General features: G+C 54.9%; 2 protein-coding genes across 5 annotated transcripts in view; both read right to left on the bottom strand.

Annotated features, from left to right (window-relative positions):
- Nucleotides 1-4,436: 4,436 nt before the first annotated feature.
- On the bottom strand, nt 4,437-9,962 carry MIIP (migration and invasion inhibitory protein). The gene is made up of 9 exons (XM_058675390.1): nt 9,531-9,962; nt 8,954-9,292; nt 8,511-8,595; nt 6,850-6,958; nt 6,703-6,755; nt 6,168-6,297; nt 5,921-6,017; nt 5,030-5,164; nt 4,437-4,728 (listed from the first exon to the last, which is right to left on the bottom strand). The coding sequence occupies exons 1-9, from the start codon at nt 9,690-9,692 to the stop codon at nt 4,639-4,641; spliced, it is 1,200 nt and encodes a 399-aa protein (XP_058531373.1). The 5' UTR covers nt 9,693-9,962; the 3' UTR covers nt 4,437-4,638.
- Nucleotides 9,963-15,349: 5,387 nt separating this feature from the next.
- MFN2 (mitofusin 2) overlaps nt 15,350-25,494 on the bottom strand; it is a 30,385-nt gene continuing 20,240 nt past the window's right edge. For all 4 annotated transcript variants that reach the window (XM_058675373.1, XM_058675381.1, XM_058675366.1 and 1 more), the window contains 8 exons: nt 25,330-25,456; nt 24,924-25,028; nt 24,595-24,697; nt 20,050-20,270; nt 19,593-19,748; nt 18,965-19,161; nt 18,048-18,182; nt 15,350-17,096 (listed from right to left, as the gene is read on the bottom strand). In XM_058675373.1, the coding sequence (XP_058531356.1) occupies nt 17,027-17,096; nt 18,048-18,182; nt 18,965-19,161; nt 19,593-19,748; nt 20,050-20,270; nt 24,595-24,697; nt 24,924-25,028; nt 25,330-25,456 (1,114 nt within the window). In that variant the 3' untranslated portion in view covers nt 15,350-17,026. The remainder of the gene's footprint in view (nt 17,097-18,047; nt 18,183-18,964; nt 19,162-19,592; nt 19,749-20,049; nt 20,271-24,594; nt 24,698-24,923; nt 25,029-25,329; nt 25,457-25,494) is intronic.

The raw sequence follows: 25,494 nt of genomic DNA, 5'->3' as shown, positions 1-25,494 counted from the left end.
AAATCTTTAAGACAAACAAACAAAACTGAGCCTCCTCAGTGGCTTTGATGGAGCAGTGGACAGCATACCCAGAGGCACATGAAAGATATATCAGACCAGTGGAACCTGCAGAAGACACCTGGTACCATAGCAGAGGAAGAAGGGCAGAACAAATTGATCAACTACCCCAGTGAAGCACGTTAGCACACACCCAAGAAAACGGAGACTCGGAGTGGACCGTGTCAGCCAATGGACCTTGGGAGGATATCCTCACCCTTACGTCTGTGGGATCGACAGCATTTCAGAACTATAGAAACCACTCAAGCAGAGCCCTTGAGGCATGCTGCACATCAGGGACTTTGGGATGACATCAGGTGGCCATTCCCCATCCCCGAGTGCTGAGGTGGTTGGGAGGAGGCTGGGTGTGACTTCTCCCCTTGTCTCTCCCTTTTCCGCAGATACAGGAAAAAGGAAAAGAAAATGTGGATGGCCCAGCGTGATAGCATAATGGTTAAGGTCCTCACCTGGGACGCACCAGGATCCCATATGGGCGCCGGTTCTAATCCCAGCAGCTGCACTTCCCATCCAACTCCCTGCTGTGGCCTGGGAAAGCAGTCGAGGATGGCCCAATGCTTTGGGATCCTGCACCCGTATGGGAGACATGGAGGAAGTTCCTGGTTCCCGGCTTCGGTTCGGCACAGCACCGGCCGTTGCGGCCACTTGGGGAGTGAATCATCGGATGAAAGATCTTCCTCTCTGTCTCTCCTCCTCTCTGTACATCTGCCTTTCAAATAAAATAAATCTTAAAAAAAAAAAAAAAAGAAAATGTGAAGACAAAGGTCTCACCCATTTCTCCCCTGATTTTGGACCCATCTTACCCTAATCTGCTGAAGTCCAGCTCCGGCCCGGGGTTCGGAACTTGCGAAGGGTGCGTGGATGAGGCACGAAGAGAAGATAAAGAAAGAGACTAGGATTCTATGATGATTGTGGACCATGCAATAAAGCTGTCTGCTTTATTTATACAGAATCAGTCAAACTCTGGCTCAGACTTTTACGTAATAGTCAATGGTCAAGTGGGTGTTACCACGGCTAATTCTGCGGTATGTTTCACATAGGGCAGGCAAACTATCAGCATGTTATCTCTAGAATCAGCTAAGGAGAGAAATGTGTCTGGAGGCAGGACCCAAAAGATCAAAGAAAGAGGGAAAGAATGGATTTCTTCTACCTCTGGAGAGTTAGCACCTTTGATTAGCATATGGTCAATGGGAGAGGAAAGGCTCTAAACAGGCTCCCACCACCTGGGGACGGAACACCCTTGATTAGCATATTGCCAATGAAGGCAGCTGTGACAGCAATTGGTAAAAACCTTATTGCTAAAAGCAATATCAGTTTCCAAGCTCGCATAGATACTATAAGTTCATTCCGCAGGGGCAGACAATGCCCAGACAGGTCACAGGAAACCCAGTAGGAAGGTCCGGTGTCCAGCAATGGGAAGCGGGGCTGTATTCAGGTGGTCAAAGCGACATCCCGCTGGAGCCCTGCCACAGAGGGGAGCTCCCTGCGGCCTGCCACAAGGAAGCAATGCTCTTCACACCTTCCTGTCTCCCACATCCACCACACGGACCCTGGCACTAATCAACTATGTAAACATCATCAAAAATAAAATAAAATAAAAAGTTGGGCTGTTCTTAAATGTGAAGAGGAATAGGCCAAAACCAAGAGATGAGAAAGTTGTAAAATGTAAAAAATGACAACTGTAAGTCATACATATGTATGGCTAGACAGAGTTGCACCCACTGGCACGTGTGTGGGCTGGATATCAGGACTGATTGGGTTGAACCAGGCTTCAATGCCCATTGACATGTATGAGAGCTGAATGGGATGTGGGACAGACTGGACTAATTTGCTGTACATACTGGCAAGCAGGGGAACCAGGGCAGGGGGTGGGCCTGGTGGGGGTTATTGCAGGTCACTCTGACTAGGCTGCAACTCCCACTAGTTTGCATGAGGGCCAAATGTGTGGTGGGCAGGATCGGGCTGGACTGCAACACCCACTGGTTTTTGTAGAAGATAGAGCTGGAAACAGAACCGACCCAGCAATTGCACCACCAGCATATGCATAAGCTGATTGGGGAAACGGACCGTGCCAGACCTTGTACTGGCAAGCACACACAAGATGAAGTTATCCCAGATGAAGTTTCTTTGGGGATCCCCCCTAACCGAACTGCTGGACTCAGAACCCCAATCATGCAGAGAAGTGCAGGTTCCATGGTCTGACCATGGAGTACTTGCGTCAAAGCTGAGCATCCTCAGAGTCTCAGATGGAGCAATGGCAGCACATCCAGGTGCACATGGAGGATATGGCAGTCCATTGGATTCTGCAGAGGACACTTGGCACAAGAGGATGGAGGACAGAACAAATTGATCAACTACCCCAGCCACACGCTGACAGTGAAAAATCTGGGCAAATGGAAACTCTAAGGTGGACTATGTCAGTCAGTGGATTCTGGAGGGATTTCATCATGCTTGGAATGGTGAGACTGGCAACAATTCAGAACTGCTGAACTATCAGAACCATCTGAGCAGTGCCCTTGGAGCATGCGCCACATTGGGAACTGTGGGATGGTTGGGAGGTTGGGCTGGGCTTCTCCCTTTATCCTCTCCCTTCCCCTAGATACAGGAAGAAAAAAAGAGAATGTGGAAACAATGGTCTTACCCACTTTCCTGTGGCCTTTGACCCATTGTGCCATAATCAACTATGTTAAGATCATCAGAATAAAATAGTAAGATAAAAAAACGTCAGTTTTTTTTTTAAGGCTTTTTGGGGGGGGCAAATAAGTCGGCTGAGATTAGAAGGAACTTCTTAGCAGTTTTTCTAAAACTGGAGCATTAATGTGAAGTACATGGATTGTTGTGCCGGTTTCTGAAATCCCCAGAAAATCATCAAGCCTGAAGTCCGTGTTAAGGCAAAAAGGTGGTTTATTCAAACTAACCTAGGTCTCCCAGCCACCTCCCCCAGCCCAGCATGGCCGGGCGGGGGAGGGGCAGCCGCTGCAGGATCCGCAGCAAGCCCGTGAGCCAGAGAGAGCCTGAGAGAAAAGACAGACCCCGAGAGCCCAAGCTCCCCAGTTTTTATACATTTTAGGCTATTAATTATACAGTCATGATCTAGCAGGCTTCTATTGGTGGGTTTGAAACTAGCAACTTTCAAAAAGTACAAATCGATGAGCTATAGGGCGGTGGATCTTATCAAACACCAGGTACCTCCTTCCTGAGGAGTGGTCTGCCTACGTGACCTGCCAGGTGTCCTGCTGGGTGTCAGGCCTAGAATCCACACAGCCCCCAGCCAAGCCATCAAGGCGGGATCACAAAGGGCAGAAAACTTCCAGGCTCTTCAGGATCATGGGGGCAGCTTTGTGGCACACCACACCAAGCCACCACCTGTGCTGCCAGCAGCACATGAGTGCCAGTTCAAGCCCCAGCTGCTCTGCTTCCTACCTGTTCCCTGCTAATGACCAGGGAAAGCAGAAGACAGGCTTCAACAAGGCTCTCATGGCCATTTGGGGAGTGAACCAGCAGATGGAAGGTCTCTTTCTGTAACTCCGTCTTTCAAACAAATAAATACATCTTTAAAAAAAAAATGGTTTGCTGATGCAAAACTAGAATTTGGTTTCTATTCAAACAGGTTTCCTAGAGCGCTAGTCCTTTCTTTCCAAGACTCTAGGCTGTCCCCAAACACAGCATGGAAGTTTGTCGGGAGAAGGAAAATATGACGCATGGACAGCAGCTGCCTCTGAGCAAACAGCCTGGCACGCAGCAAGCTTGGCTGAGCCACAGTTCCTGATCTTTCCGTCTCCACGGTGCTTGTCATGGCTCCTCTGACTTGTTACCAGGCTAATTACACAAAAGGACACCACATTACACAAGGCCATCCATCCAGTAACTCATGGGCTTTAACCACCATCACACAAAGCCCATGGCCAAACACTGCCTCTATCACCCGAACTTGGTTTGTTCTTTTTGGTTTGTTTTTTGCTTATTTTATCACCTGAACTTGGAACAGATTCTGATGCAGGCTCCCTCGGGGGGGAGGGGTGTGCTTTGGGCTTTGGGAGTCCAACCAGGAGCCTACATCAGCCTCCCCAGGGTACACAAACCTCCAGCCACTCCCCTCAACGCTGGCAGGCCACCCAAACCCCCACACATCACAGGGTCTCAGAGTCAGGAAAGCAAAGCTCCATGAATGCATAAAGAATCACGTGACTTCCTGTATGCTATGAGTCATGAAGTCCATGCCAAGGCCAATGGACTCCATGATGGGGCTGCAGAATGCAGTCAGCACCTGAAGGTTTGGTCAGCTCAGGACACAGTGGACAGCTGGACAGGCTGAGAGCAGGTACCACAGGGGCACCAAGAGCTGTGGCAGGATGCCCCGGCACATCCAGGAGTCTGAGCAGCCCAGGTGCTGAGGTTTATTTACAAATAAGGCACAGGACCCCTCACCTCCCTGCCCAGCATCTCCCCTCTCCAGACCCAGCCAGAAGGCAGACTTGGGCCACCCAAGCCAGGCAGGGCAGTGACGTCCAGCCATGGGCAGCCCCTGCTGGAATACAGAGACCCAAGCCAGTGACAGCAGAAGCCCCGTCTGAGTCGTAGTCCTCAGGGCTGCATCCGCAGAGCAGCGTGGGGCTGGGGGAGCCGGGGATGCGACCAGATTGGGGTTGGGGCTGGGTCCCTTGGTGGCAACACCTGGTGAATGGAAAGGTATCAGGAAAGGCAGGCCATGCCCAGTTCCAGCAGCAACCCCCCTTCAGACTCCCAGGGTCATGGCCACCTTTCTGGGGGTACAGGACAGGCAGTGGGATGACTCATGGGGTGCCTCAGGCCATCCCCTGCACAGCACTGGTACTCAGAGGACAGACCCCTGCATGGCCCACCTCAATCCTGCCCCGAAGGTACTCGGTGGTCCTCAGGCCTGCTAGGAGCAGGTTGTGCCCGCCCCACCCATACCCCTGGGGCTCCCCAGGCTGATAACAACCCCAGGCCATACCAGGCGAGCAGGGCTGGCAGTGGACAACTTCCGGTGGTGGGCTGTGGAGGACATGGAGGACCAGAGGTCCAGGCTCTTGGGGGCCGATCCTTTCTCAGGCTTGGGAGGGAGGATGTCCCAGCCCAGCAGGCAATGCTGCAGATGACAGGTGAGAGGCACTGGCCTGGGCCAGGGCTCCGCTGGTGGGAGTGTGCCCCCCACCAGGTGCTGGCACCCCCTGAGCACTCAGGGTTTTCTCCAGCACAGGGACCTGTGTACCCCCAGATGGCCAGCACCCAGCATTTCCTATACCTGATGACCCTGCCACCTCTGGGGTCCCAAGGGCTGCAGTGGGGAGGAGAGGACTCAGTGACAGGGACCAGCGCTGCCCACATCCCTGCTCTGCCCCTCACCCCAACACCCCCAAGGATGTACTACACCCATTTCCTAAACAGACAAACTGATGATTTTCCTATGTACCACTTGCCCTCCCCCAACCCCAGCCAGGAGAGGTGGCCAAGGATTCCTGTCCTGACACTGTGGCCCAGAAAGGGCATTCTCAGGAAGCAGCCAGGAAGCATAAGACCCAAGTTCAAATCCTGGTTCTTCCGCCAAGGCATGTGTCTCAGCACAGGGCAAACACTACTGTGCTGGGCGAAGCACACACAGCGCTCCACAGACAAGGTCCACTGTGGCAATCTGGGGCTAAAAGCCATGGGGCATGGATGGGGGCAAGGGGGTGGAAGGCAAATCCCCCTTTAGGGAGCAGATGCAGTCCAGAACTGGGGAGAAAACTGGTACCAAGTGCAGCTACTTGCCCTCCCTGAGCCCAGCCCCACCCTGAGCCTTCCTTGTGCCAAGCCAGGGACAACCCTATTCCCACCGCCACACAGCACCCCGGGGACTGCTCACCCGGGGCAGGGACAACGTGTCAGAGGCATCGAAGCTCTTGCGCCTGTGGATGTGGTACCGGTGTGGGGGGTCCAGGACGGACAGTGGGACACTCACCCTGCACAGGGAAGCAGCAGGTTCTGCGAGGCGTATCCAGCTGCCGGGCCCCCATGGCCCCAGGCCTGCCTTTGCCCCTCAAAGCCAGTGGCATCCAGGCTCCGCAACCTTACTTGGCTGCCCCCTGGGGTCCCCAAGTTTTGCCACTCACCTGACCTGGGCAGGTTCCAGCAGGGTCTCAGGGCCCCGCTGCTCCCGTGGGGTCCCACAGAGGCGACAGGGGGTGCCAGGATCCGAAGGCACCAGGAAGAGGCGGCGGTTGACGCGGTAGCAGTACACACCTGTGGAGCCCAGGGGACACAGCCATAGTGGCCCTGGAGGCCCTGCTGTTCCCAACCACGGGGCCCCCTGCCCCAAGAAAACAAGTTCTACAAGAGCTTTAGTTCGGAGTCCGGGACCCGAGTCCCAGGGGAGGGATTGCTGTACCCTGAGGGCTGTCAGGAGCAGCAAGGGAACCCTGCCAGCTCTGAAGGCTGCTGGGGGGTTGGTGAGACGGATCACTGGGCCTCCCTGCCCCCACCCATACCAGGGTTTCTCCCATCTAGGCAGACCTCAGGCTAGACCTCCTCAAGTCTTCTACACCTCAGGGACCTCCTCAGGGCCCCCCAAGATCTTGACTGAGGCAGTTTGAGGGCACACAGGACACTGGGGGGTGCTCACGGCCAAGGCTATGAGTCCTCACTCACATTCATGGTCCCCTTCCTCGCCATCGCTCTCACGCACACCTAGGAGGCCAGGTCTGTGAGCGAGAGAGGGGGTAAGTGGGGAGATTTGGGAGGATAGGAGGGCTGGAACCCCTAGGTGTCCTGGCCTACTGACCCAACCCTGCTCACTCGGAGGAGCTGGAAGTGCACTCTTTCCTGTGGGCTTCCCGGAACTTCTGTAGTGTTGAGAAGAAGGCCTCGGGCTTGCTGGTGATGGGAGAGCAGCTGTCCAGAGACTCTGGCGGGCCAAAACACCAAGGAGCTGCTGGGGGCCTCGGCCACGGTCACCTGCCTGGATCCTGCCTCTAGCCGAGCCCAGCCCCAGCAGTTGCAGGCACTTGCAGAATGACCCAGTTAGACATCTTTCTCAAATCTTAAACACAACAACACACACAAACCAGAGTATGTGCAGCCACCTTCCTGACTGCTTTTTCCTAAGAGAATGGAAACAAGGCGTCCACTCCAGCGACATGGTGGGCATACTTCACCCCAGGCAGCGAACTCTGCCACCTGCCGCATCACCAATGAACCTGAAGGCACCATGCTAAGCAGGGAGAAACAATAAGATGCAAAAGGACAGAACATCTGCTTTCACTCACACGAGCTTCCTAGAGCAATGTCAGAGTCAGGGCAGGCACCATGGTACGGCAGTTTAAGACCAAGAAACCTGTCTCTTACACGGGAATGCCATTTTGAAGCTTGGCTACTTCTGATCCATCCAGGAAGGTGGCAGAAGATGGCCCTAAGTAGTTGGGTCCCCCGAAATGTACAACCGAAACCGGGGTGGACTTCCTGCTTCCCACTCCAGCCTTGGCTGCTCTAGGAACTCAGGAAGTCGCCCTGCCTTTCAAACACCTGAGTCTTAAACAAAGTTGTAGGAGAATGAGCAGAGTGTGGGTGCCGGGGCTAGATGGGGAGCCGGGGTCTGGCAAGCAGGGAGGGAAGGATGGAGAGGTAGGGGCTGGGAGAAGGCAGGTGTGGGGAGGCAGTGGTTGAAGGGGGATGAACTTTTGATTTGGGAGACGAAAAGGTTCCGGAGGTGAATGGCAGTGATAGCTGCCTAGCAATGCAAACGTATTTTGGTTTTTTTAAAATATTTATTAATTTAGAATAAAAAAGTAAGAAAAAAAGATTAATTTTTTAAAACTTATTTAGATTTGAATGGTAGATTTTACAGAGAGAAGGAGAGACAAAGAGGTCCTCCATCTGCTGGTTCACTCCCTCTGCAAGGGCCAAAGCTGAGCTGATTCAAAGCCAGGAGCTAGGAGCTTTTCTGGGCCTCCCACAAGGACACAGGGGCCCAAGGACTTGGGCCATCCTCCTCCACTGTTTTCCATAAGCAGAGAACTGGATCAGAAACAGAGTAGCCAGGACACAAGCCTGTACCCATATGGGATGCTAGCAGACAGATTAGCCTACTGTGCCACTGCACCAGCTCCATGAATACACTTGAATGCCTCTAAGCTGCACCCCTGAAAGTGGCTAAGTGGTCAATCAAGTTGTTTCAAGACACACAGGACAGTCATGGAGCAAGAGACCAGAGGTGATCCAGTTAGGTCCTTGGGCTGCCACAGGCAGGACAGGCTGGGCACAAACATGAGGCAGAGACGAAAAGAGGTGCAGAGGCCTGCCTGCATGGCGCCCAGAACACAGCACCCCTATGGCTCACTACACAGGCGCTCCACTGCTGCACCACCCCAAAGAGCATGGCACAGGCAGGTGCCCAGGCAAGCCTTGGCTCCCACTCCCCTCCCACTGCCGGGCAGAGTAGGTGCAGGGGGCAGCCTTACCTGCAATCCAGTCATAGCCCAGGTACGGCCTGAGGCGCCAACTGCTCTCGGGTACCTCCGGCTCCGTGCAGAAGGTCACCCTGGACTGAAGCAGAAGACAGAGAGGCCGGGCTAGGCCAGCAGCCGGGCTCAGAGTGGCTCCCAGTTGTGTCCCAGCGCACACCGTGACCTGGCCCAGGGCTCTGCAGCTGGACAGCGACAGGTAGCCCCACATCCCGAGGGGCCATGGACAAGCATGCCTTCTGAGTTTGTATTCCCTGGGTGATGGGGCTTGAATGGCAACCACTCAACACACACTTAGGCAGCGCTGGACATGACTCAAGCTGTCTCCCGGAACCTTCCATCCCACGAGACACCGCCTGCAAGCCCACCTGTCTGACAGGGAAACTGATCCTCAAGAAACTCCCATCCGTGGATGCCTTGCACCCCCTCACCCCTATTACCTTCCTTTGTTGGGCCAGGATGGGCCTTGGAGCCTGTGTCTGCTGGGATCCCAGATCCCCCTGCCCTGCCGAAGGTTCTGAGTCCTTGAAGTTTGCAACGGGCAGCAAGGGTGCTGAGTGGGATCTCGGCTGGCCCAGGGAGGCCTGATGTCGGCCCCTGGCAGGAGGGAGGGTGGTCACCCTGGAGCTGAGCCTGCCACACGAAGCCACATCACTTGGGTCACCTTGCTGGGTGTCAGGTGGGGAGGAGGAAGAGGAGGAGGTGGTGGAGGAGGAGGTTGTCGTCTCAGGGGACAGAGACCCCTTGGAGTTGCAGCTGCTGCTGGAGTCCAAGCTGGACTAGAGGAAAACGGGTCAGGTCACCAGGGACCACCCACCCAGTCAGCCAGAGCCCACCCATGAAGGCCCAGGGACACCTTGGATGCCAGCCCGGTCCCAGGCCACAGTTTTCCCATCCTTAGCCAAATGGGCAGCCTGAACCAGGTGATCCTGGGGGCATGGCTGCTGCCTGCTGGGTTAGGCAGCCCCTTCCTCACCTCCCACCCTTGCACCTCCAGTTCTCAGGGAGGGCACCCACCTCCAAAGTTGCCCGGGCCACAGAACGCCGCACGGCATCCTGGCCAGCCCACAGCTGCCGCAGGAGCTGCAAGTTGAGCAGCCGTAGCTGTGCCAGGTCCTCAGCCTCCAGCATGTGGAGCTCAGCCGTGCACGGCCACGGTTGCTGGCCGTCGGGCCACATGCCCTCCTCGGCGCTCGACTCCGGGCTCAGCTCTTCTGCCTGGGGTGAGGAGATCAGGACACGTGGCTGAGGAGGGGTCGCCAGGGTGCGGGGCAGGTGCTCTGTAACTGCCAGTTCCTGACCTGGTCAGTCTCGGGTTGTCCCTCTGCCAGACGGCCCACACGACGGAATCTCCCACCCCAGGCTGAACCCTTCGCAAGGGTGTGCTGCCAGACCCCCTCCACCACGAACCTGATTTTCAGAAATCCAGGAAAGCGGGGAGGGGAAATCCCAGGGCCTATGCAATTGCATCATAAAATGATAACATGATAATAATAACTTAAAAGAAAAGAGAAAATTTAAGGGAAAAAAACGGAAATCTGGTGAACTGCATGGGTGCAAATCTGCTATCTAGTGAGCACCACGCCTATCAGGCCCGGAAGGCCCACTGCCCGCCCCCTCGCCACGCCCCAGAAAGGCTAAGCAACCTACCCCAAGCCCCTCAGCCAACAAGGGAAAAAACTGGGCCTGGAACCTGGTCGCGGCTCCGGGCTCCAGGGTCAGGGCAGCCCTTCCTGGACACCCTCCTCCTCCTCCCTGCCTGTGACCCCCGCCGGGTCCTCCGCTGGCGGAGGAAGGGACTGGCCACGCCTCTCGGCAGAGCCTTTCCTGGACAGTCTCCATCTGCCCCAGCACGCAGCCCTCGGCTTAGCTCCGGCTGCGCTCGGCCATCCAGCCTCGCGTAGCCGGCCAGCCCACACTCCGCATCGGGGCACTGGACACACAGGGCCGCGGGGGCCGGCAGCGGGGGGCAGCGCACTCCACCGCTCGCAGGGGCCCCGCAGGGCCGGGACGCCGTCTCTGCTGGCCACAGCCCTACGGCCCCCGCGTTTCCGTCTGCGCACTGCGGCGTTCCGGCCCTCCTCGGGCTCTGCCGCGCTCGCAGAAGCGCGTCATTCAAAACAAACCGCGGCGCCGGCACACGTCATGGCGGGGCCCCGGAAGGCGCCTCGTTCCCATGGAGCCCTTCGCGAAGTCGCACGTGGGCCCGAGTCCGGTCCCGCGGTCCCCGGCCCTGTGCTAGGCTGGGTCCTGGGCCTCCTCCACACCCCTCTCACCTCCTCGGGGAAGCCCCCCACCAACAGACGCGTTGCCCCCAGTTCAGTCGGGGCGGGGCCTCCGCCGGCCATCCTGATTGGTCAGGCGGGGCCGACGCCCAGGCGTTCCGGAGAGTGTCACGCAGCAGTCCAGAGCGGCATTTTCAACCCAGGGGCGGGCCGATTGCGGATTTCCATAGCCGATTGGTTAACGTCCGAGCCTGAGCCTCAGAAACGGGGCGGTCCCCTGTGATGCAGGCTGTGATTGGTCGAGCGCAGAGTGGCGTTCGGCGAGGCAGTTTCTGAGTCTGGCGGCGGCGTCCGGGCCAGCCGCAGTTGCTAGTCACAAGCTTTGGGGTCAGAAGGCTGGCAGTGTGCCGGGTGTTTTCCTCCTGTCGTTTCCTTCTAGACTTGTAAATACGACTTCTGATTACTCATTGTCCTGTTTCACCAACCAAAACAACAACAAACAACAGAAAACACCTGCGAGGCTGTGAGAGGAAGTGACTTGCCGGGACATTTTAAAATAACTCACCTCAGTAAGAGAGGGTGGCAGTCCCACCTTTGTCACGACGCAAAGAAAGTGACCAAACAGCTTGTACTCAGCACTACGTGGCAAAGAAAGTCCCATGGAATCTACAAAAATCTACCAAGCATCTAGAAGTGTCCAGTTTTTCAGGGCTGCGGGATACGAGATTTGTCGGTTGTATTTGTACACCTTAGCAGATGGTTGACTGCATTATCCTGGCGTGCCCGACCAGCTGGTGGGTCCTAAAGGAGGGTCTTCTGAGCAGGCATGTAGCCTAGCCGTGAAGTTGCCCAAGTCCCACATCAGAGTGCTCGGGCTCAGTACCAGCTCCGGCTCCTGACTCCAGCAACCAGCCAACACACCCCATAGCGGGTTGCACATGCTGACTCAACTACGTGGGTACTGCCACCCCCACGGGAGACTTGGATGGAGTTGGGGAGTCCTGGCTTCAGCCTGGCACCGTCCTGTCTGTTGAATGTATTTGAGGAATGAGCAGCCAAGTGGGAGATCTCTGTCCCTGTGCCTCTCAAAGAAATACATGCATATTTTTGAATCGGTGCCTGAAGGGCCTAGTGCAATAGCTCAGTGGCTAAATCCTCACTTTGCACACTTTACCATCCCATAAGGGTGCCAGTTCATGTCCCAGCTGCTCCATTTCCCATCCAGCCCCTGCTTGTGGCCTGGGAAAGCAGCAGAGGACAGCCCAAAGCTTTAGGACCTGTACCTGCATGGGAGACCTGGAAGAAGCTCCTGGCTCCTAGCTTTGGCTCGGCTCAGCTCTGACTGTTGCAGCCACTTGGGGAGTGAACCAGCAGATGGAAGATCATTCTCTCTGTCTCTTCTTACCCCATAAATCTGCCTTTCCAATAAAAATAGATCTTTTTCTTTTTAAAAAAATGCCCATATAAAGACTGGGATATGAATGTTTACAGCTGGTATAGATGATTCCCAACGTTACCCAGAGGCGAAGGCCTGACCTCTTGACTGTTTTACCAAAAAAACATCTGGACCTGCTAACCTGGACCACCTGCTCCACAGGCATCCCCGTGCAAGGCATCATCGCATCATCGCATCCTGCCTGTGTGGCTGCTGTCACTGCCTGGCTGGCCACCTGCCTCCATTCCTCCTTGCAGCACCCAGAGCCCAGGGCGAGGCAAGTCAGCTCTGTCACTCCTCTGCTCAGAAGTCCCCAGTGTCATCCACTGCTTCACAGAGAAGACCAAGTCCTGCCTGTGGATGCAGGACCCCAAGTCCATCCCACGGCCATTCTCCACGAACTGTTTTCTCCTGCCACTGTCTTCCTCCCTGTCTGCTCTGACCAGTCCAGCCTCTCTTAGTTCCTGGAGGACTGCGAACAAATGCCTACTCAAAGCCTTGGCACACCCCGCCACTGCTGCCCCAGAGCCCCACCCAGGTATCTCGTGACAGTTTTCTGCCAGCCTCATTTAAGGGTCTGCAAATCACAGGGAGGTCCACCCCAAGCACACTATTGCTACCCTCACTCACATCTTCCTCTTTCAATAGTCATCCATCCACTGTTTTACTTCCCAAATGGCCACAACAGTTGGAGCTCAATCAAGCCCAAGCCAGGAGCTTCCTCCAGGTTTCCCATGTGAGTGCCAGCAGCCCAAGCACTCGGATCACCTTCTGTTGCTTTCCCAGGCCATCAGCAACGAGCTGGATTGGAACATGGCATCTGGGACACAAACCAGCCCTATATGGGATGCCTGTTATAGGTGGTTGCTTAACCAGCTGTGCCACAACACTGGCCCCACGTCTTTCTCTTTCACCCAATTCATGTTCCTCTTGCCTGCCTGCATGCCCCATAAAGACAGAGATGTCTATGTGTCTTGTTCCTATGTGACTTTCCTGGAGCCATGCTTAGCACATAGGAGACACTACAAGATTTTGTTCAATTACCAGACTAGACCTTTCAAGAGTATGATTCACTTGTGTAACTGACACTGGCTAAGCCCCCAATAAAAAGTGGTCTTTTTTTTAAAGATTTATTTTTATTTGTAAGGCAGAATTACAGGAGGAGACAGAGAGGTCTTCCATCTGGTTTTCTCTCCAAATGACCACCACAGCCAGAGCTGAGCTGATCCAAAGCCAAGATTCACAAACTTCATCTGGGTCTCCCACGTGGGTCCAGGGGCCCAAGAACTTGAGCCATCGTCCACTCCTTTCCCAGGCCATAAAAAGGTAGCTGGATGGGAAGTGGAGCAGCCGGGATGTGAACCAGCGCATTCAGGATGCCGATGCCGCAGGTGGAGGATGAGCCTGTTTGCCACTGTGCCTGCCCCGAAGCTGGCTAGTCTTATCTCAAGCCTAAGACCGTATCTTTGGAACCTGCACCTGTGAGGACAGTGAGCAGGCTGGCGCCTGCAAGGAGGGGGACATATCAGGAGGAAGCCTGCAGATGCAGGGCTGTGTGTCCCTGGCCAGCACTGTGTGGGGTAACCTCCTGGCTCCCAACTCTGTAATTTGGGGACTTCCTAACCATAGGACTGAAAACTCCAGCCCTTTGTTTCCCAGAAGCCCCCATGGGCAGGTGAGGCAGGCTGGGAATGCAGAGTTGAAGCTGGCTGTGATTGGGACAAAGTCACCTGCTGTAATGAGGCATGGTGCATGGCCACCCAGGAGGAGCTGGGGGCTTGCTATTATACAAATGACCGGTGCAGCATGATGGGTAACTCCTTCAAAACTCTATTTCACTTACAAATCATTGTGCATCTCGGATCACAGTGTATTTCTAATTATAGTTCAGGGGAAAGTGAGGGGCAGGTGAAATTTCAAGTACTTGGGTCCCTGCCACTCCTGTGGGAGACCCGGATGGAGTCCTTGGCTCCTGATTTCAGTCTGGCTCCGTCCCAGCTATTGTAGGCATTTGACAGTTGTGGGAGGTTAACCAGTGAATAGAAGCACTTTCACATATATGTGTGTGTGTATATATATGATATTTAATATATAATATAGATATATATAATATATAAAATATATATATATATATATATATTTAAGATTTTTATTGGAAAAGCAAATTCACCAAGGAAGAGAGACAAAGATATTCCATTTGCTGGTTCATTCTCCAGATGGCCACAATGGCTGTAGCTGAACTGATCTGAAGCCAGGAGCCTCTTCCAGGTCTCCCACATGGGTGCAGGGGCCCAAGGACCTCCATTGCTTTCCCAGACCATAAGGAAGGAGCTGGATAAAAAGGGGAGCAGCCAGGATATGAACTCGCGCTTTCACGGGAGGATTAGTTACTCGCGTCATTGCGCCAACCCCCACATAAGTTTTAAAGCCACGAGAATTCAGGAAATCAAGCCCTGTGCTCCACCAACCCCTTCACTCCTCAGCTGCTGGGAGCGAGCCACACTAAAGCCTCAGCCATGTCCACACTGGGAGGGCACCTGCTGCTTCCTGACATACACCACCTTTCCAAGTCCTGCCCAGCAGGTTTCCAGTGGCATCTTACAGTAGCTCTGTCCCCACAAGCTGCAGGGCAGATCAGTGGTTGGGTTGTGGTAGGGCAGGGCTCTCATTTCTTTGCCCTGTGAACCAATTCCTTGCCTCACAGACACCTGGAAGCTATCACTAAGCGGAACGGGCACGGCCTCGGCCTTGCAGAGTACACTGCTCCACAGGCAGACACAACATTTACCAGGTGCTCAATTCTGGCCATGAGAAAAATGGGCATGTGTGACGGTGGACCTGGGACGTGTAGCCTGGGAGGAGCCACTGCTGTTAGCTGCAGCATGGGGCCTCTGAACCAGGTGTGTGGGGCAGGCAGTGGGTGGTGTGTGAGGAAGGACAGCCTGCGCAAGCAGAGTCACAGCAAGTGAACCCTGGTCTGCAGTTCCAGAGAAAGCCACAGAGCAATCGGCCTGAGCTCCTGGTCCTCCATGGTCTGTGCCACAGTCTGTTCTGCAAGCCAGGCTCCTTCTAAGATGAGAGGCATCCGGGCAGGTTATGGTGCGAAATCTTCCCAGAGAACATGGCCTGTGTGTGGCGGGGGGCACTGGACAGGAACTGATGTGAGGAGAGCTCACGAGGGTTTCCAACTAGGTTTTATTTTAGGTTCCAGTAGGATCAGCAGTGAAACAGGAGTAACTCGGGCAAACACTGGAGAGGAGACTGGTGGGCACACCTTGCACCCCAGCAAGTGAACAAACAGGACAGAGCTAGCAGCATCCAAGTAAAGTGCTTCCGGCCACACTTCCCTCACAAAGGGTCTCTCCTTCAGACTTAGATCTGACTGTATAAGAAGCTTCATAGTTCATTTATTCCCCAGGGGCTAGGCTGAAAAAAATTCATGTGTATTCTATTTTTTTTTTTTTTCAAAAAGAGCACAAAATTCATTGGAATTATGTGACACTGATTTTCCTGACATGTTGCAGGGTAACCCCATGGCTCCCCAACAAGGCTTGGTATCACATTCAGAAGGCTCTCATTGTCACATGTCACCCTTGACAAAGTCCAGCACTCCTGCCCACCCCACAGGGCAGATGCAGGTGGAGGCATAGCAGATACACGATCACTGACTCATCTCCCCACAGATGGATGGTGCTGGGCTCAAGGCCAGCAGGACACACCTATCTGCTGAGGCCTGCCTACGAGATTGACCTGCTGGAAAGGTCTTGCTGCCTAACATTGCTTTCCCAGTCCTCAACATTTGGGGATAGAAGCCTGCCCCCACTTGTAACCCCATTGGCAGGGGGCTGTGGGTCTCCAGGGCCAGGGAGGGCACTGAGCTCCCCACTCTGCAGCTACCTGCAGAGAATGGCACAGGGAGCAGTCGGGGCACAGGTGGTTGAGGGCGGCTCAGGGCAAGGAGGGGATGAGGACACGTCTCAGGTTACAACAGGGACGCCATAGAGCCAGTGGGATGGGGCATGGCACGGGAACCCTTAGCAGAACAAGGTGCACTTTCCCATTTCCCGCTTACCTACTCCCACCCTTCCTTCTACATTCTTTAACCACTTGGTCCAGGCCAGCTTTTACCACAACAAAACAAGACCATCCAGACAAAGGCTCCACCCAGAGCAAGGGCCCTCCTTGCCCCATGATGGCTTCCCAGTCCCACAGCACCAAATGCATGCAATGCCATCCACATCCCTTCTCGGCTCTCTCACCACAACACCCTCTGTGGCGTCCTTCCCTCTTCTAGGGTACTGGACCTGCCTCAGCCTCAGGCCCCAAGCCTGGAAGAGCATGGCAAATGGGAGGAAACTTGGCAGCTGGAGGATCAAACCCAGCGGAGCTGCACGGCCTTCTCAGGATGGTGCCTAATGCTTCTGGGAAGACGCCCAGTGCCCTAGGGCAGCCTCCCTGCAGGCGTGCTGGAGTGTGAGCAGGTAGTGCACAGTCCACTGGGAGGTGGAGGTGTCTGCCTAGGCGTGCCAGGTCCAGCTTGTCACCCTGCAGTGCTGACTTCCTGAGACCACATCAAGTCACCGACTCATGCTGTCAGGTGGAGCTGATGAGGTGGAGACGAGCTCCAGCTCTGCGTCCCACCCACACTGCACATGGCGCTGTCAGAAAGTCTCCCTGGAGGACTGAGCACATCTTCCTGCAAGAGCAGGCAGAGGGGGAAATGACTAGTGCTGAGGGCTGGGAACGGTATGACATGGGGGTGCTTTCATTGGGCAGGGGCCAGGGACCAGAGCTGCGCTGGGGGGCTGGTGCCACTGCCCCTTCTCTGCGCAGGCTCCACTCCACGGTGCCCACTATCTGCTGGGCTGCAGGTACTGGTGTGTGAACATGTTGAGCTCGCTGTCCAGCCACCCAGCTTTATTCCTGCAAGGAAATAGTCAGTCTGCAACATTGCAAGCCAAGCCAGGGTCAGTACTAGCAGCAGCACCCTAAAGACCTGAGACGGGGGCCCTCAATCACCTGCCAATAATCCTGCTTACTTCATTATACCGACAGAAAGAGGCCCGCAGAGGTCACTAATGTCGCCAGGTCACACAGTTCACACAGATGGAGCTGCAGGGCTGGCACTGCTGTCAGACATGCTGGGAGATCTGGTTCTCTGTCAAGCCAGGGTTTGGGGCCCTGACACATGGTCCTTTCAAGACTCAACTCTGTCCCTGAGACTGACAAGCAGCTGCCTGAGAACCCCAGGGTGCCCCTAGGGAGCACCTGTCCCAGGATGGTGGCCAGGGAAGGTGGGGCACATCCGCACAGGCCAGGCAGGGAGAGTCCCCACTCAGGGTGGAAGGTTTGAAGCCAGTGCCCTCTGCTGTACCAGCCTCGGCTCTGCCACCCTGTGCGCCTCTGTAGTGGGGGCAGGGCAGGAAGTGCAGGGTCCCCATGTCCTGATGCTGTCATGGGTCAAGAACTCCAGCAGAGCCCTGCCATGTACCATTCTGTGACGTCCATGACAAGAATATCACACAGGAGAGCCAAGCTGAACGAGCTCAGAGTGCTCCTCAAGTTGTGGAGGGCACGGCTGGCTCACAGCTAAGACAACCAGTGTGTGGCTGTCAGGGCCCAGGCACAGGTGTCCTCTAGTCCTGGGCTGGCCATTTCCTGTAGGATCCCAGACAAGTCACCAACGTCCCTACCTAGGATATGGAGTTGCCACAACCCTTGCAGACTGTACAGGGCTTCAAGGAATAGCACCAGCGCCCCGAGCCCAAGTGCCAGGGGCAGTGAGAACACGGTTTGCTGCGCCTCCAGAGCTAGCCCCATCATGCCCAGTGGCTGGGGTGGTGCCAGAGATGCGTGCTGCCTGACCAGCCTCACCTGAGCAGCTTGGCTTTGCTCTGCAGAGCATCGAGTGTCTCGATTTTCTTATTCATGGTGCCAATCTCCTGCTCCAGGTTCTCCCGGGTGACATCCACTTGCTGGCAGAGATGAGCAAAGGTCCCAGACAGTTCCCTGGGTGGGAGAGGGGAGCTCAGTGGGGCACCTTACTGTTAGCACAGGACACCACCTGCAGCAGGACTGCGGCTGGGCCTGGCCACATCCCTGCCAGTGCCTAGGCCCAGAGCCATGCCTAACTGGGCAGACACTTTCCTTCCCCTGTTGAAGCTGGAAGCAGTTCTAACAGCCCTGCACCTGGCATGACCACGGTGTGAAAAGCAGTAGCCCTGAGTGGGCAGCCCGGCCTGGGCACAAAGAACCAGAATCCAGATCCAGCCTGTGCTGCTACTGCTAACCAGCCACGTGGAAGGGGACGTGGCAGGGGACACACGACTATTCTCCGAGTCTCAGTGTCCCCATCTTGAAAAACAGCAGCTGCCTCAAAGGGTTCGACGAGCAAATGAAAACCATGCATGATGCCGGCCAAAGCATCTGTTGCACTACAACACCAACACCTCCTTCCCTTCCCCCGACCCGACAGGTGCCCAGAGGAACACACAGCCTTCCAGAACCACAAACCTATCCATACCCACGCCCTTCAGGGTAATCTCTACAGACTCCGCAGCGAGAGTACCTCCTTGTCCCACCTCTTTCTCTCCTGGGGGAATCAGCAGCATCCTACTGTCCCAGTCCAGGACTGGAGGCGTCCCTGAGAGGTCCCTGTACCCAGCACAGGCACTACCCAGCCAGGGGGCTAGGGTCGGGTTGCTGGGAGCCAGTGGTTTCTGGGCCAGACCAGCAGGGGCTTGGCTGAGCGCGGCTGGGGAAGACCTCCCTGGCAGCCGCGGGACACTCACTGCTGGACCTGGTGACTGCAGTTGGAGCCCGTGTAGCTGATGATGAGCTGCAGCTTCTCACTGGCATACTCCACAAACTGGCGCTTGAAGGCCCGCTCCTTGGCCTTGGTGGTCCAGGTGAGACGTTCATAGACATACAGGAGGCCGTAGAGCCCGAAGGACAGCGCGATGAGCCGCCAGCCCACCGCCTTCCACACCTGCAGAGGGACACGGTCAGCACAGCCAAATCTCTCTCGGGACCAGCCCTGTGCTCCTGGGGCCTGCTGTTGCCAGGGCCATTCCAAGAGCCCTAGCCAGGAAGCCTGTCTCCTCGGACCCCACCAAGGCCAAGAGACAGCTGGAAACGAGGGGAACTTGGTGTTGGCTCTGTGATTCACACCAAAACTGGGATGAAGACCAGGCCCCAGGAGGAGGTAAGCTGCCTGTGTGAGAAGGACACAGGAAAAGCGTCCTTCTGGTTGGGCGAAGCTTCAATGGGTCAACAGCTCCTGTGAGGGGCCCAGGCCTCATGGCTGTCCATGACAGGTCCTATCTCCCATCAGGGACTGGTAGGCCAGCACAGGGACCACCCCAGCACTGAGCTCACCCACCCCTCACCCCGCCGGCCCAAGCAGGTTTGGCTACTAACCACGCCTCCAACAACCAAGATTCCCATGGAGGTCCTAGACGTCAGGGAGGCCAGGCCTGTAACCATGGAGACCATGAGCTCCTCCTGGGTGAGCGAGCCCTGTGGCAGCGGGGGCATGTTGGGGTTAGCTGGTGTCAGAGGCACAGGGCGCTGGACCTGCAGAGAGAGTGACAGCAGAGGTGAGAAGAATGCGGCAAATCCCATTCCAGTGAATCCTCATCAACCCCCAAGGCTAGGGGAGCCAGGACAGGGACACTGACCGGCTCTTCCTTTTCCAACAGGCAAGGAAGGAAAACGAGCCCTGCATGCCACAGATGGGACCAAGCTTCACCTACAGAGCTTCACAGGCAGGCCTGGGAGCAGTGGGCCTGTCAACACACTTAAGCATGGCACCCATACCGTGACACCAAAGTTCCAGCCCAGAAGTGGGTCCACCCAGGTCAGGAGTCTTGCTTACCTGGTCATTGTAGCCCATCAAGGCCCGGCGGCTGTTCTTGGGGCCCAAGAACCTGTTCACCAGCATGGTCCATCCAAGAGAAAAATGGAACTCAATGTCCTCCTGAAAGTCGGCACACAGCTTGTCACAGTTGAGATCGTAGCTGAGGGAGAAGCACTGGCGAGGGACCAGCATGTCTATCTGGCTCCGCATGGACACCGGAAGGAGGGGTTTCAAGCCATCTGCCAGGACGCAAACAGGGCAAGCCTGTCAATATAGCCATGCCACACCTGCGCTAAGGCTCAGGACACAGGGAACGTGAACAGTGCCCAGGACAAAGTGGCATACACTGAAACCACACCCCAGGTAAGCTTTGTGTGTTCATTTTAGTGCAAAACCTTTCTGAACTCCATGCAGGTTTTATTGTAATCCACATTTCCCATGAGCTTTGTAACGCCTATTGTTTGCAGATTTCTAAACATTTTATGCCAAAATTAATCTATCTCTTCATTCCATTTTCCACAATTTTTTTTTTATTACAAAGTCGGATATACAGAGAGGAGGAGAGACAGAGAGGAAGATCTTCTGTTCAATGGTCCACTCCCCAAGTGAGCGCAACGGCCGGTGCTGTGCCGAGCCGAAGCCAGGAACCAGGAATCTCCTCCAGGTCTCCCACACTGGTGCAGGGTCCCAAGGCATTGGGCTGTCCTCGACTGCTTTCCCAGGCCACAAGCAGGGAGCTGGATGGGAAGTGGAGCTGCTAGGATTAGAACTGGCAACCATATGGGATCCCGGCACGTTCAAGGCGAGGACTTTAGCAACTAGGCCATGCCGCCGGGCCCAATTTTTTTTTTTTAGAAGCACTCTCATACAGAACAAATTCACAAGTGCCAGTATTGTGGGGCTGTGGACTGGGTCACCATCTGCAATGTCTCATCCCATAGCAATGCCAGTTCAAGCCTTGGCTGCTCTACTTTTGAACCAGGATGCTGTTATTGTGCCTGAGGTAAAGCACTGGACAATGATTCAAGTACTTCGGCCATTACTACCCACATGGGAGAGCAGGATGGAATTCCTGGCCCCTGGTTTTAACCTGGTCATTGTAGCCATCAGGGGAGTAAACCAGCAGATCAACTCGCCGGGATCCCATATGGGCACTAGTTTGTATCCGGCAGCCTGGATTCCCATCCAGCTCTCTGCTTGTGTCCTGGGAAAGCAGTCGAGGGATCCTGCACCTGTGTGGGAGACCCAGAAGAAGCTCCTGGCTCCTGACTTTGGATCGGCACAGCTCCAGCCATTGAGGTCACTTGGGGAGTGAATCATCAGATGGAGGGTGTTCCTCTCTGTCTCTCTTCCTCTCTATATATCTGCTTTTGCAATAAAAATAAAATAAATCTTTAAAAAAAAAATACATGGGGGGCCCGGCTTGTGGCCTGGGAAAGCAGTCGAGGACAGCCCAATGCTTTGGGACACTGCACCCGTGTGGGAGACCTGGAAGAGGTTCCTGGTTCCTGGCTTCGGCTCGGCATAGCACCGGCCCGTTGCAGCTCACTTGGGAGGTGAATCATTGGACGGAAGGTCTTCCTCTCTGTCTCTCCTCCTCTCTGTATATCTGATTTTGTAATAAAAATAAATAAATCTTTAAAAAAAATACATGAGGAAAGTGAGAAAGGCTAGCGGTGGGGGAGGACTGCAGATTGTCTGGGGAAGAGAGTATGGTGATATATTTAAGTGGAAGCAACTAAAGGCATGTTTGACAGGGAGGAATGATTTGTGCGGTCTTCCAAGGACCTGGCCACAGCACTCGCAGGTAGGCAAGGGAGCTGAAATGGAGTAGTTTAGAGGTAAAACTGGAGGGCATGTCTGGGTCAGGCCAAGGCACCCACCCATGTGGGAAATCTGGGCTGGGATAAATAAATAGCACTGTCCGCCGCCCGCTGGCACTTGCCAAAGCTGGGACTGGTGGCATGCCTGGCTGGGACAGGCCACAGTATGCAATCTTCAGAGCAGGGGGTGGGCCACATCAGACTGGGCCATAGCTTGAATATGACAGAACCAGATCTGGGGGCAGATTCTGTAAGGCAATTGTGGGCTTGCCTCTGTGGGATACAGTACCTACAGGTTTGCATGGGAAGCTGGAGTGGTGATGGGCTGAGTCAGGCTGGACTATGGAACTCATATGACACTCACGGAAGTGGGGCTAGAAGGTGGCTGAGCTGGACCAGGCTGCAGCACTGAGCGTAGGCCATGCCAAGCAGGGTTGCACCTGCCAGCATACCTGAGACACAGGGCTAAAAGTGAGCCTGTTAGGACTTGGGAAACCCCCTGGCTAGGCTACAGGTCCTGCTGGGGAGCACAAGAGCCGCGGCTGGGGGTAGGCCAAGCCAGGCAAGCCTGCAGCACTCATCAGCATTTGTGTGGGTTGGGTCTAGGGGCAGGCCAGGTTGGGCTAGGATGCTGGCATGTACGAGTCAGGACAAGGTGTGGGCCATACCAGGCTGGGCTAGGCTGTAACACCTGCCAGCAAGAGCTGAAACTATGGGTGAGCCATGCCAGGTTAGGCTGAAGCATCTGCCACCATATACAAGCTCAGACGTTAGGAACAGGCCTGGAAGGGAAACTGAGAACACTTTGCCAGGATGTCGTTCCCACTGATGAGTGTGAGAGTCAGAGCTTGGGGTAGATCGGTCTGGGCAAGGCTGAAGCACCCACTGGTGCTTGTGAGAGCCAGAAAGGATGTGGGGCAGTTCGGCTAGGTCACACTACCCACAGGTGTGTGGCAGGACTGGGGGCAGGCCATGTCAGGCTGGGCCACAGTACCAGCTGGCAAATCCAAGACCCAGGACTAGAAGCAGGCCTTGTAGAACTTGGGGGAGGTCCTTGCTGGGCTTCTGCATTCTCTGATTAGTATGAGAGACTGGCAGCAGGCCAGGCTGGGCTAGACCACAGTACCAGCTGACAAGCCCTGGGATTGGGTGTGAGTTATGTCAGGTTGAACTATAGTATCCTCTAAGAAACGCAAAATCTGGGGCTGAGAACATGCCTGGTAGGGGAACTGTGGGCATTCCCCTGCTGGGCTGCAGTGCCCAGCAGGGCATTCCCCTGCTGGGCTGCAGTGCCCACTGGTGATCATGAGAGCCAGGGCTGGGGTGGCCCAGGTTGGTCAAGGTAGCAGTACCATTTGGCATACATCTAGGCTGGGTCTGGGGGGGTGGGCTGGGCTGGGCTAAGCTGCAGCACCCACGGACATGCATCAAAGGCAGATGGGATGCAGAACAGACCAGGCTAGCCAACAGCACATTAGAAAACCAGGGCTGGGGGCGGGCTTGGTGGGAGTTATTAGAAATCATCCCAACTAAGCCGCAGTACCCATCAGTTCATGTGAGAGATGGGGCTAGGGATGAAACTGATCAGGCAGCTGTGTCCACCAGTATGTGTCTTCGCCGGTGCAGGTGATGGACTGAACCTGACCCTACACTGACTGGTGCATACAAGAGTCAAGTCTGAGGTCACCCCAGGCAAAGTTTCTTGGAAGACTCCCCAATTAGATGACCGGACTCAAACCTCGGCCACAGGGGAAATCACAAGATATGTGGTACAACCTCCGATTGTGTATGTATCGGGACTGGGCCTCCTTATTTGCTGATACCTATGCAGTGGACAGCATGCCCAGATGCCCATGAAGAAATGACTGCCAGCTCAACTAGGCCAGCAGAGGACACTGAGTCATCAGAGGACAGAAAGCAGAACATATTGGACCACTCTCCTGGCCAAGCTTTGCAATATGTTCCTGGGCCTGGGGATGCACTAAGGTGGATTTGGTCAGCCAACAGATCTTGGAATGATTTTCTCAACCCTAGTGCAATGAAGCCAACAATGTCTCACAACTATCAAAACCATTCAAGTAACACCATCGCAACACTCTTCCCCACATTGGGGTCACTAAGATGTCATCAAAGGACTGTCCCCATCGCCAAGTGCTGATATAGTTTAACAGCAAGGAATGGCCCCCTCTCCTTCCCTGGCTGCAAGGAGGAAAAAAATGAAACATCTGCCACACCCACCATCTTCCATACCTCAAGTCTTCCCACCCTAATCAGAGACCCACGTGAGTATGCATCCCTCTCAACTGTGTAAACAATATTAAAAGTTAAATTATTTATAAAACTGATGTCACATAAGAAAAGTTTTTATTGGGGCTGGCACTGTGGCATCAGAGGGACCACTGCAGCCTGCAGCACCAACATCCCATATGGATGCCAGATTGAGTCTCAAAGGCTCCACTTTCAACCCAGCCCTAGGAAAGCAGCAGAGGACGGCCCAAGTGCTTGGGCCCTGCACCCATGTGGAGATCCAGAAGAAAACTCTTGGCTCCTGGCTTTGACCACAGTAGCCATAAACCAATGGATAAACGATTTCTCTTTCCCCTCTGTCATCCTAACTCTGCCTTTCACATAAATAAATAAATCTTAGCAAAAGAATGCCATCATTTCGGCAGAATGGTCTCCAAACCTGATCTCTGGGCAGTCCCAGAGCGCCAGGCCCCCAGAGCTTGGCAGTACTAACCTATCATGTCCTGCTGCATGGTCTGCAGGGAGTTGGTGATGGCCGTGGAGCAGCGGTCAGACATATTTCGGCCCAGGCCTTCCTCTATATGGCGATGAAGCTCCTGAAAGCAGAAGGGGTAGACTAAGAGAAACAGCACCCCCACACTGGGGAGGGTATGCCACGCACACCATCAGGTGACTGCAGAAGGCTGGGGAGTGCCAGTCTTGTCTCCTTGACTTCTGTTTCCGCTGCCATCTGCATGGTGATACCACTCAACAGCCAAGGAATATCAAAAGTTGGAGGGGGTGGGAGACCCTGCCTGGCACACCTAGAGCCTTGGGACTCACATTCTTATAAACCTTGAGAACCACTGGAGAAGGGTGGAAATCCATCTGGTACTCGTCCACCAGCACTGACAAACGCCTGATCTCCTCGGCCATTGCTGTGGACACCTGCAGCAAGACAAGGGTGCAAGTTAGAGCAAGGCACCACCCTGCCACACCAAGAGATCCCAGCAGACTCCAGCCTTCTCCAGCAGCCGGCAGCTTCCTCAGCTGATCAAGTGCCCATCTGAGAAGTGGGACAAGAGGCCTAGGATGACACAGGAGAACCATGGAACCCGTGGGGAAGTTTCATGGCTCTGAATCGAAGCCACAACTTCCTTCTGGAAAGTGGAGAAAGCCTCAGAGATGAAGATGTATGAAATGACATTTTCCCGGCACCTCTACAAAGCGCCTTCCCCTCGTGTCTCACCTGCCTTTCCACCTCCTCGGTAATCTGCTTGATTCTCAGTCGGTAGTCCTGAGCCAGGAGCTCCAACTGCTTGTCAATAAATCTTAGTCGGTCTTGCCGTTCTTCACGCATTTCCAGGCAGTACACCCTGCAAAGAGAAAGGGCTGCTTAGAGGCTGCCTTCCCA

This window comes from Ochotona princeps, chromosome 2 (genome assembly GCF_030435755.1).
Source record: "Ochotona princeps isolate mOchPri1 chromosome 2, mOchPri1.hap1, whole genome shotgun sequence".
NCBI classification, from domain to species: domain Eukaryota; kingdom Metazoa; phylum Chordata; class Mammalia; order Lagomorpha; family Ochotonidae; genus Ochotona; species Ochotona princeps.
Note: the sequence above shows the minus strand (reverse complement) of the source record. Positions and strands in the feature narration are given on the sequence as shown.

What these genes read in the sequence shown, in the direction of transcription:
- MIIP (XM_058675390.1), bottom strand. Translation starts at nt 9,692, where the DNA reads ATGTGGCCCGACGGCCAGCAACCGTGGCCGTGCACGGCTGAGCTCCAC. An exon ending in TGGCCCGGGCAACTTTGGAG is followed by an intron (nt 9,293 to 9,530) that starts GTGGGTGCCCTC and finishes GTTTTCCTCTAG; the next exon opens with TCCAGCTTGGACTCCAGCAG. An exon ending in TCCTGGCCCAACAAAGGAAG is followed by an intron (nt 8,596 to 8,953) that starts GTAATAGGGGTG and finishes CTTCTGCTTCAG; the next exon opens with TCCAGGGTGACCTTCTGCAC.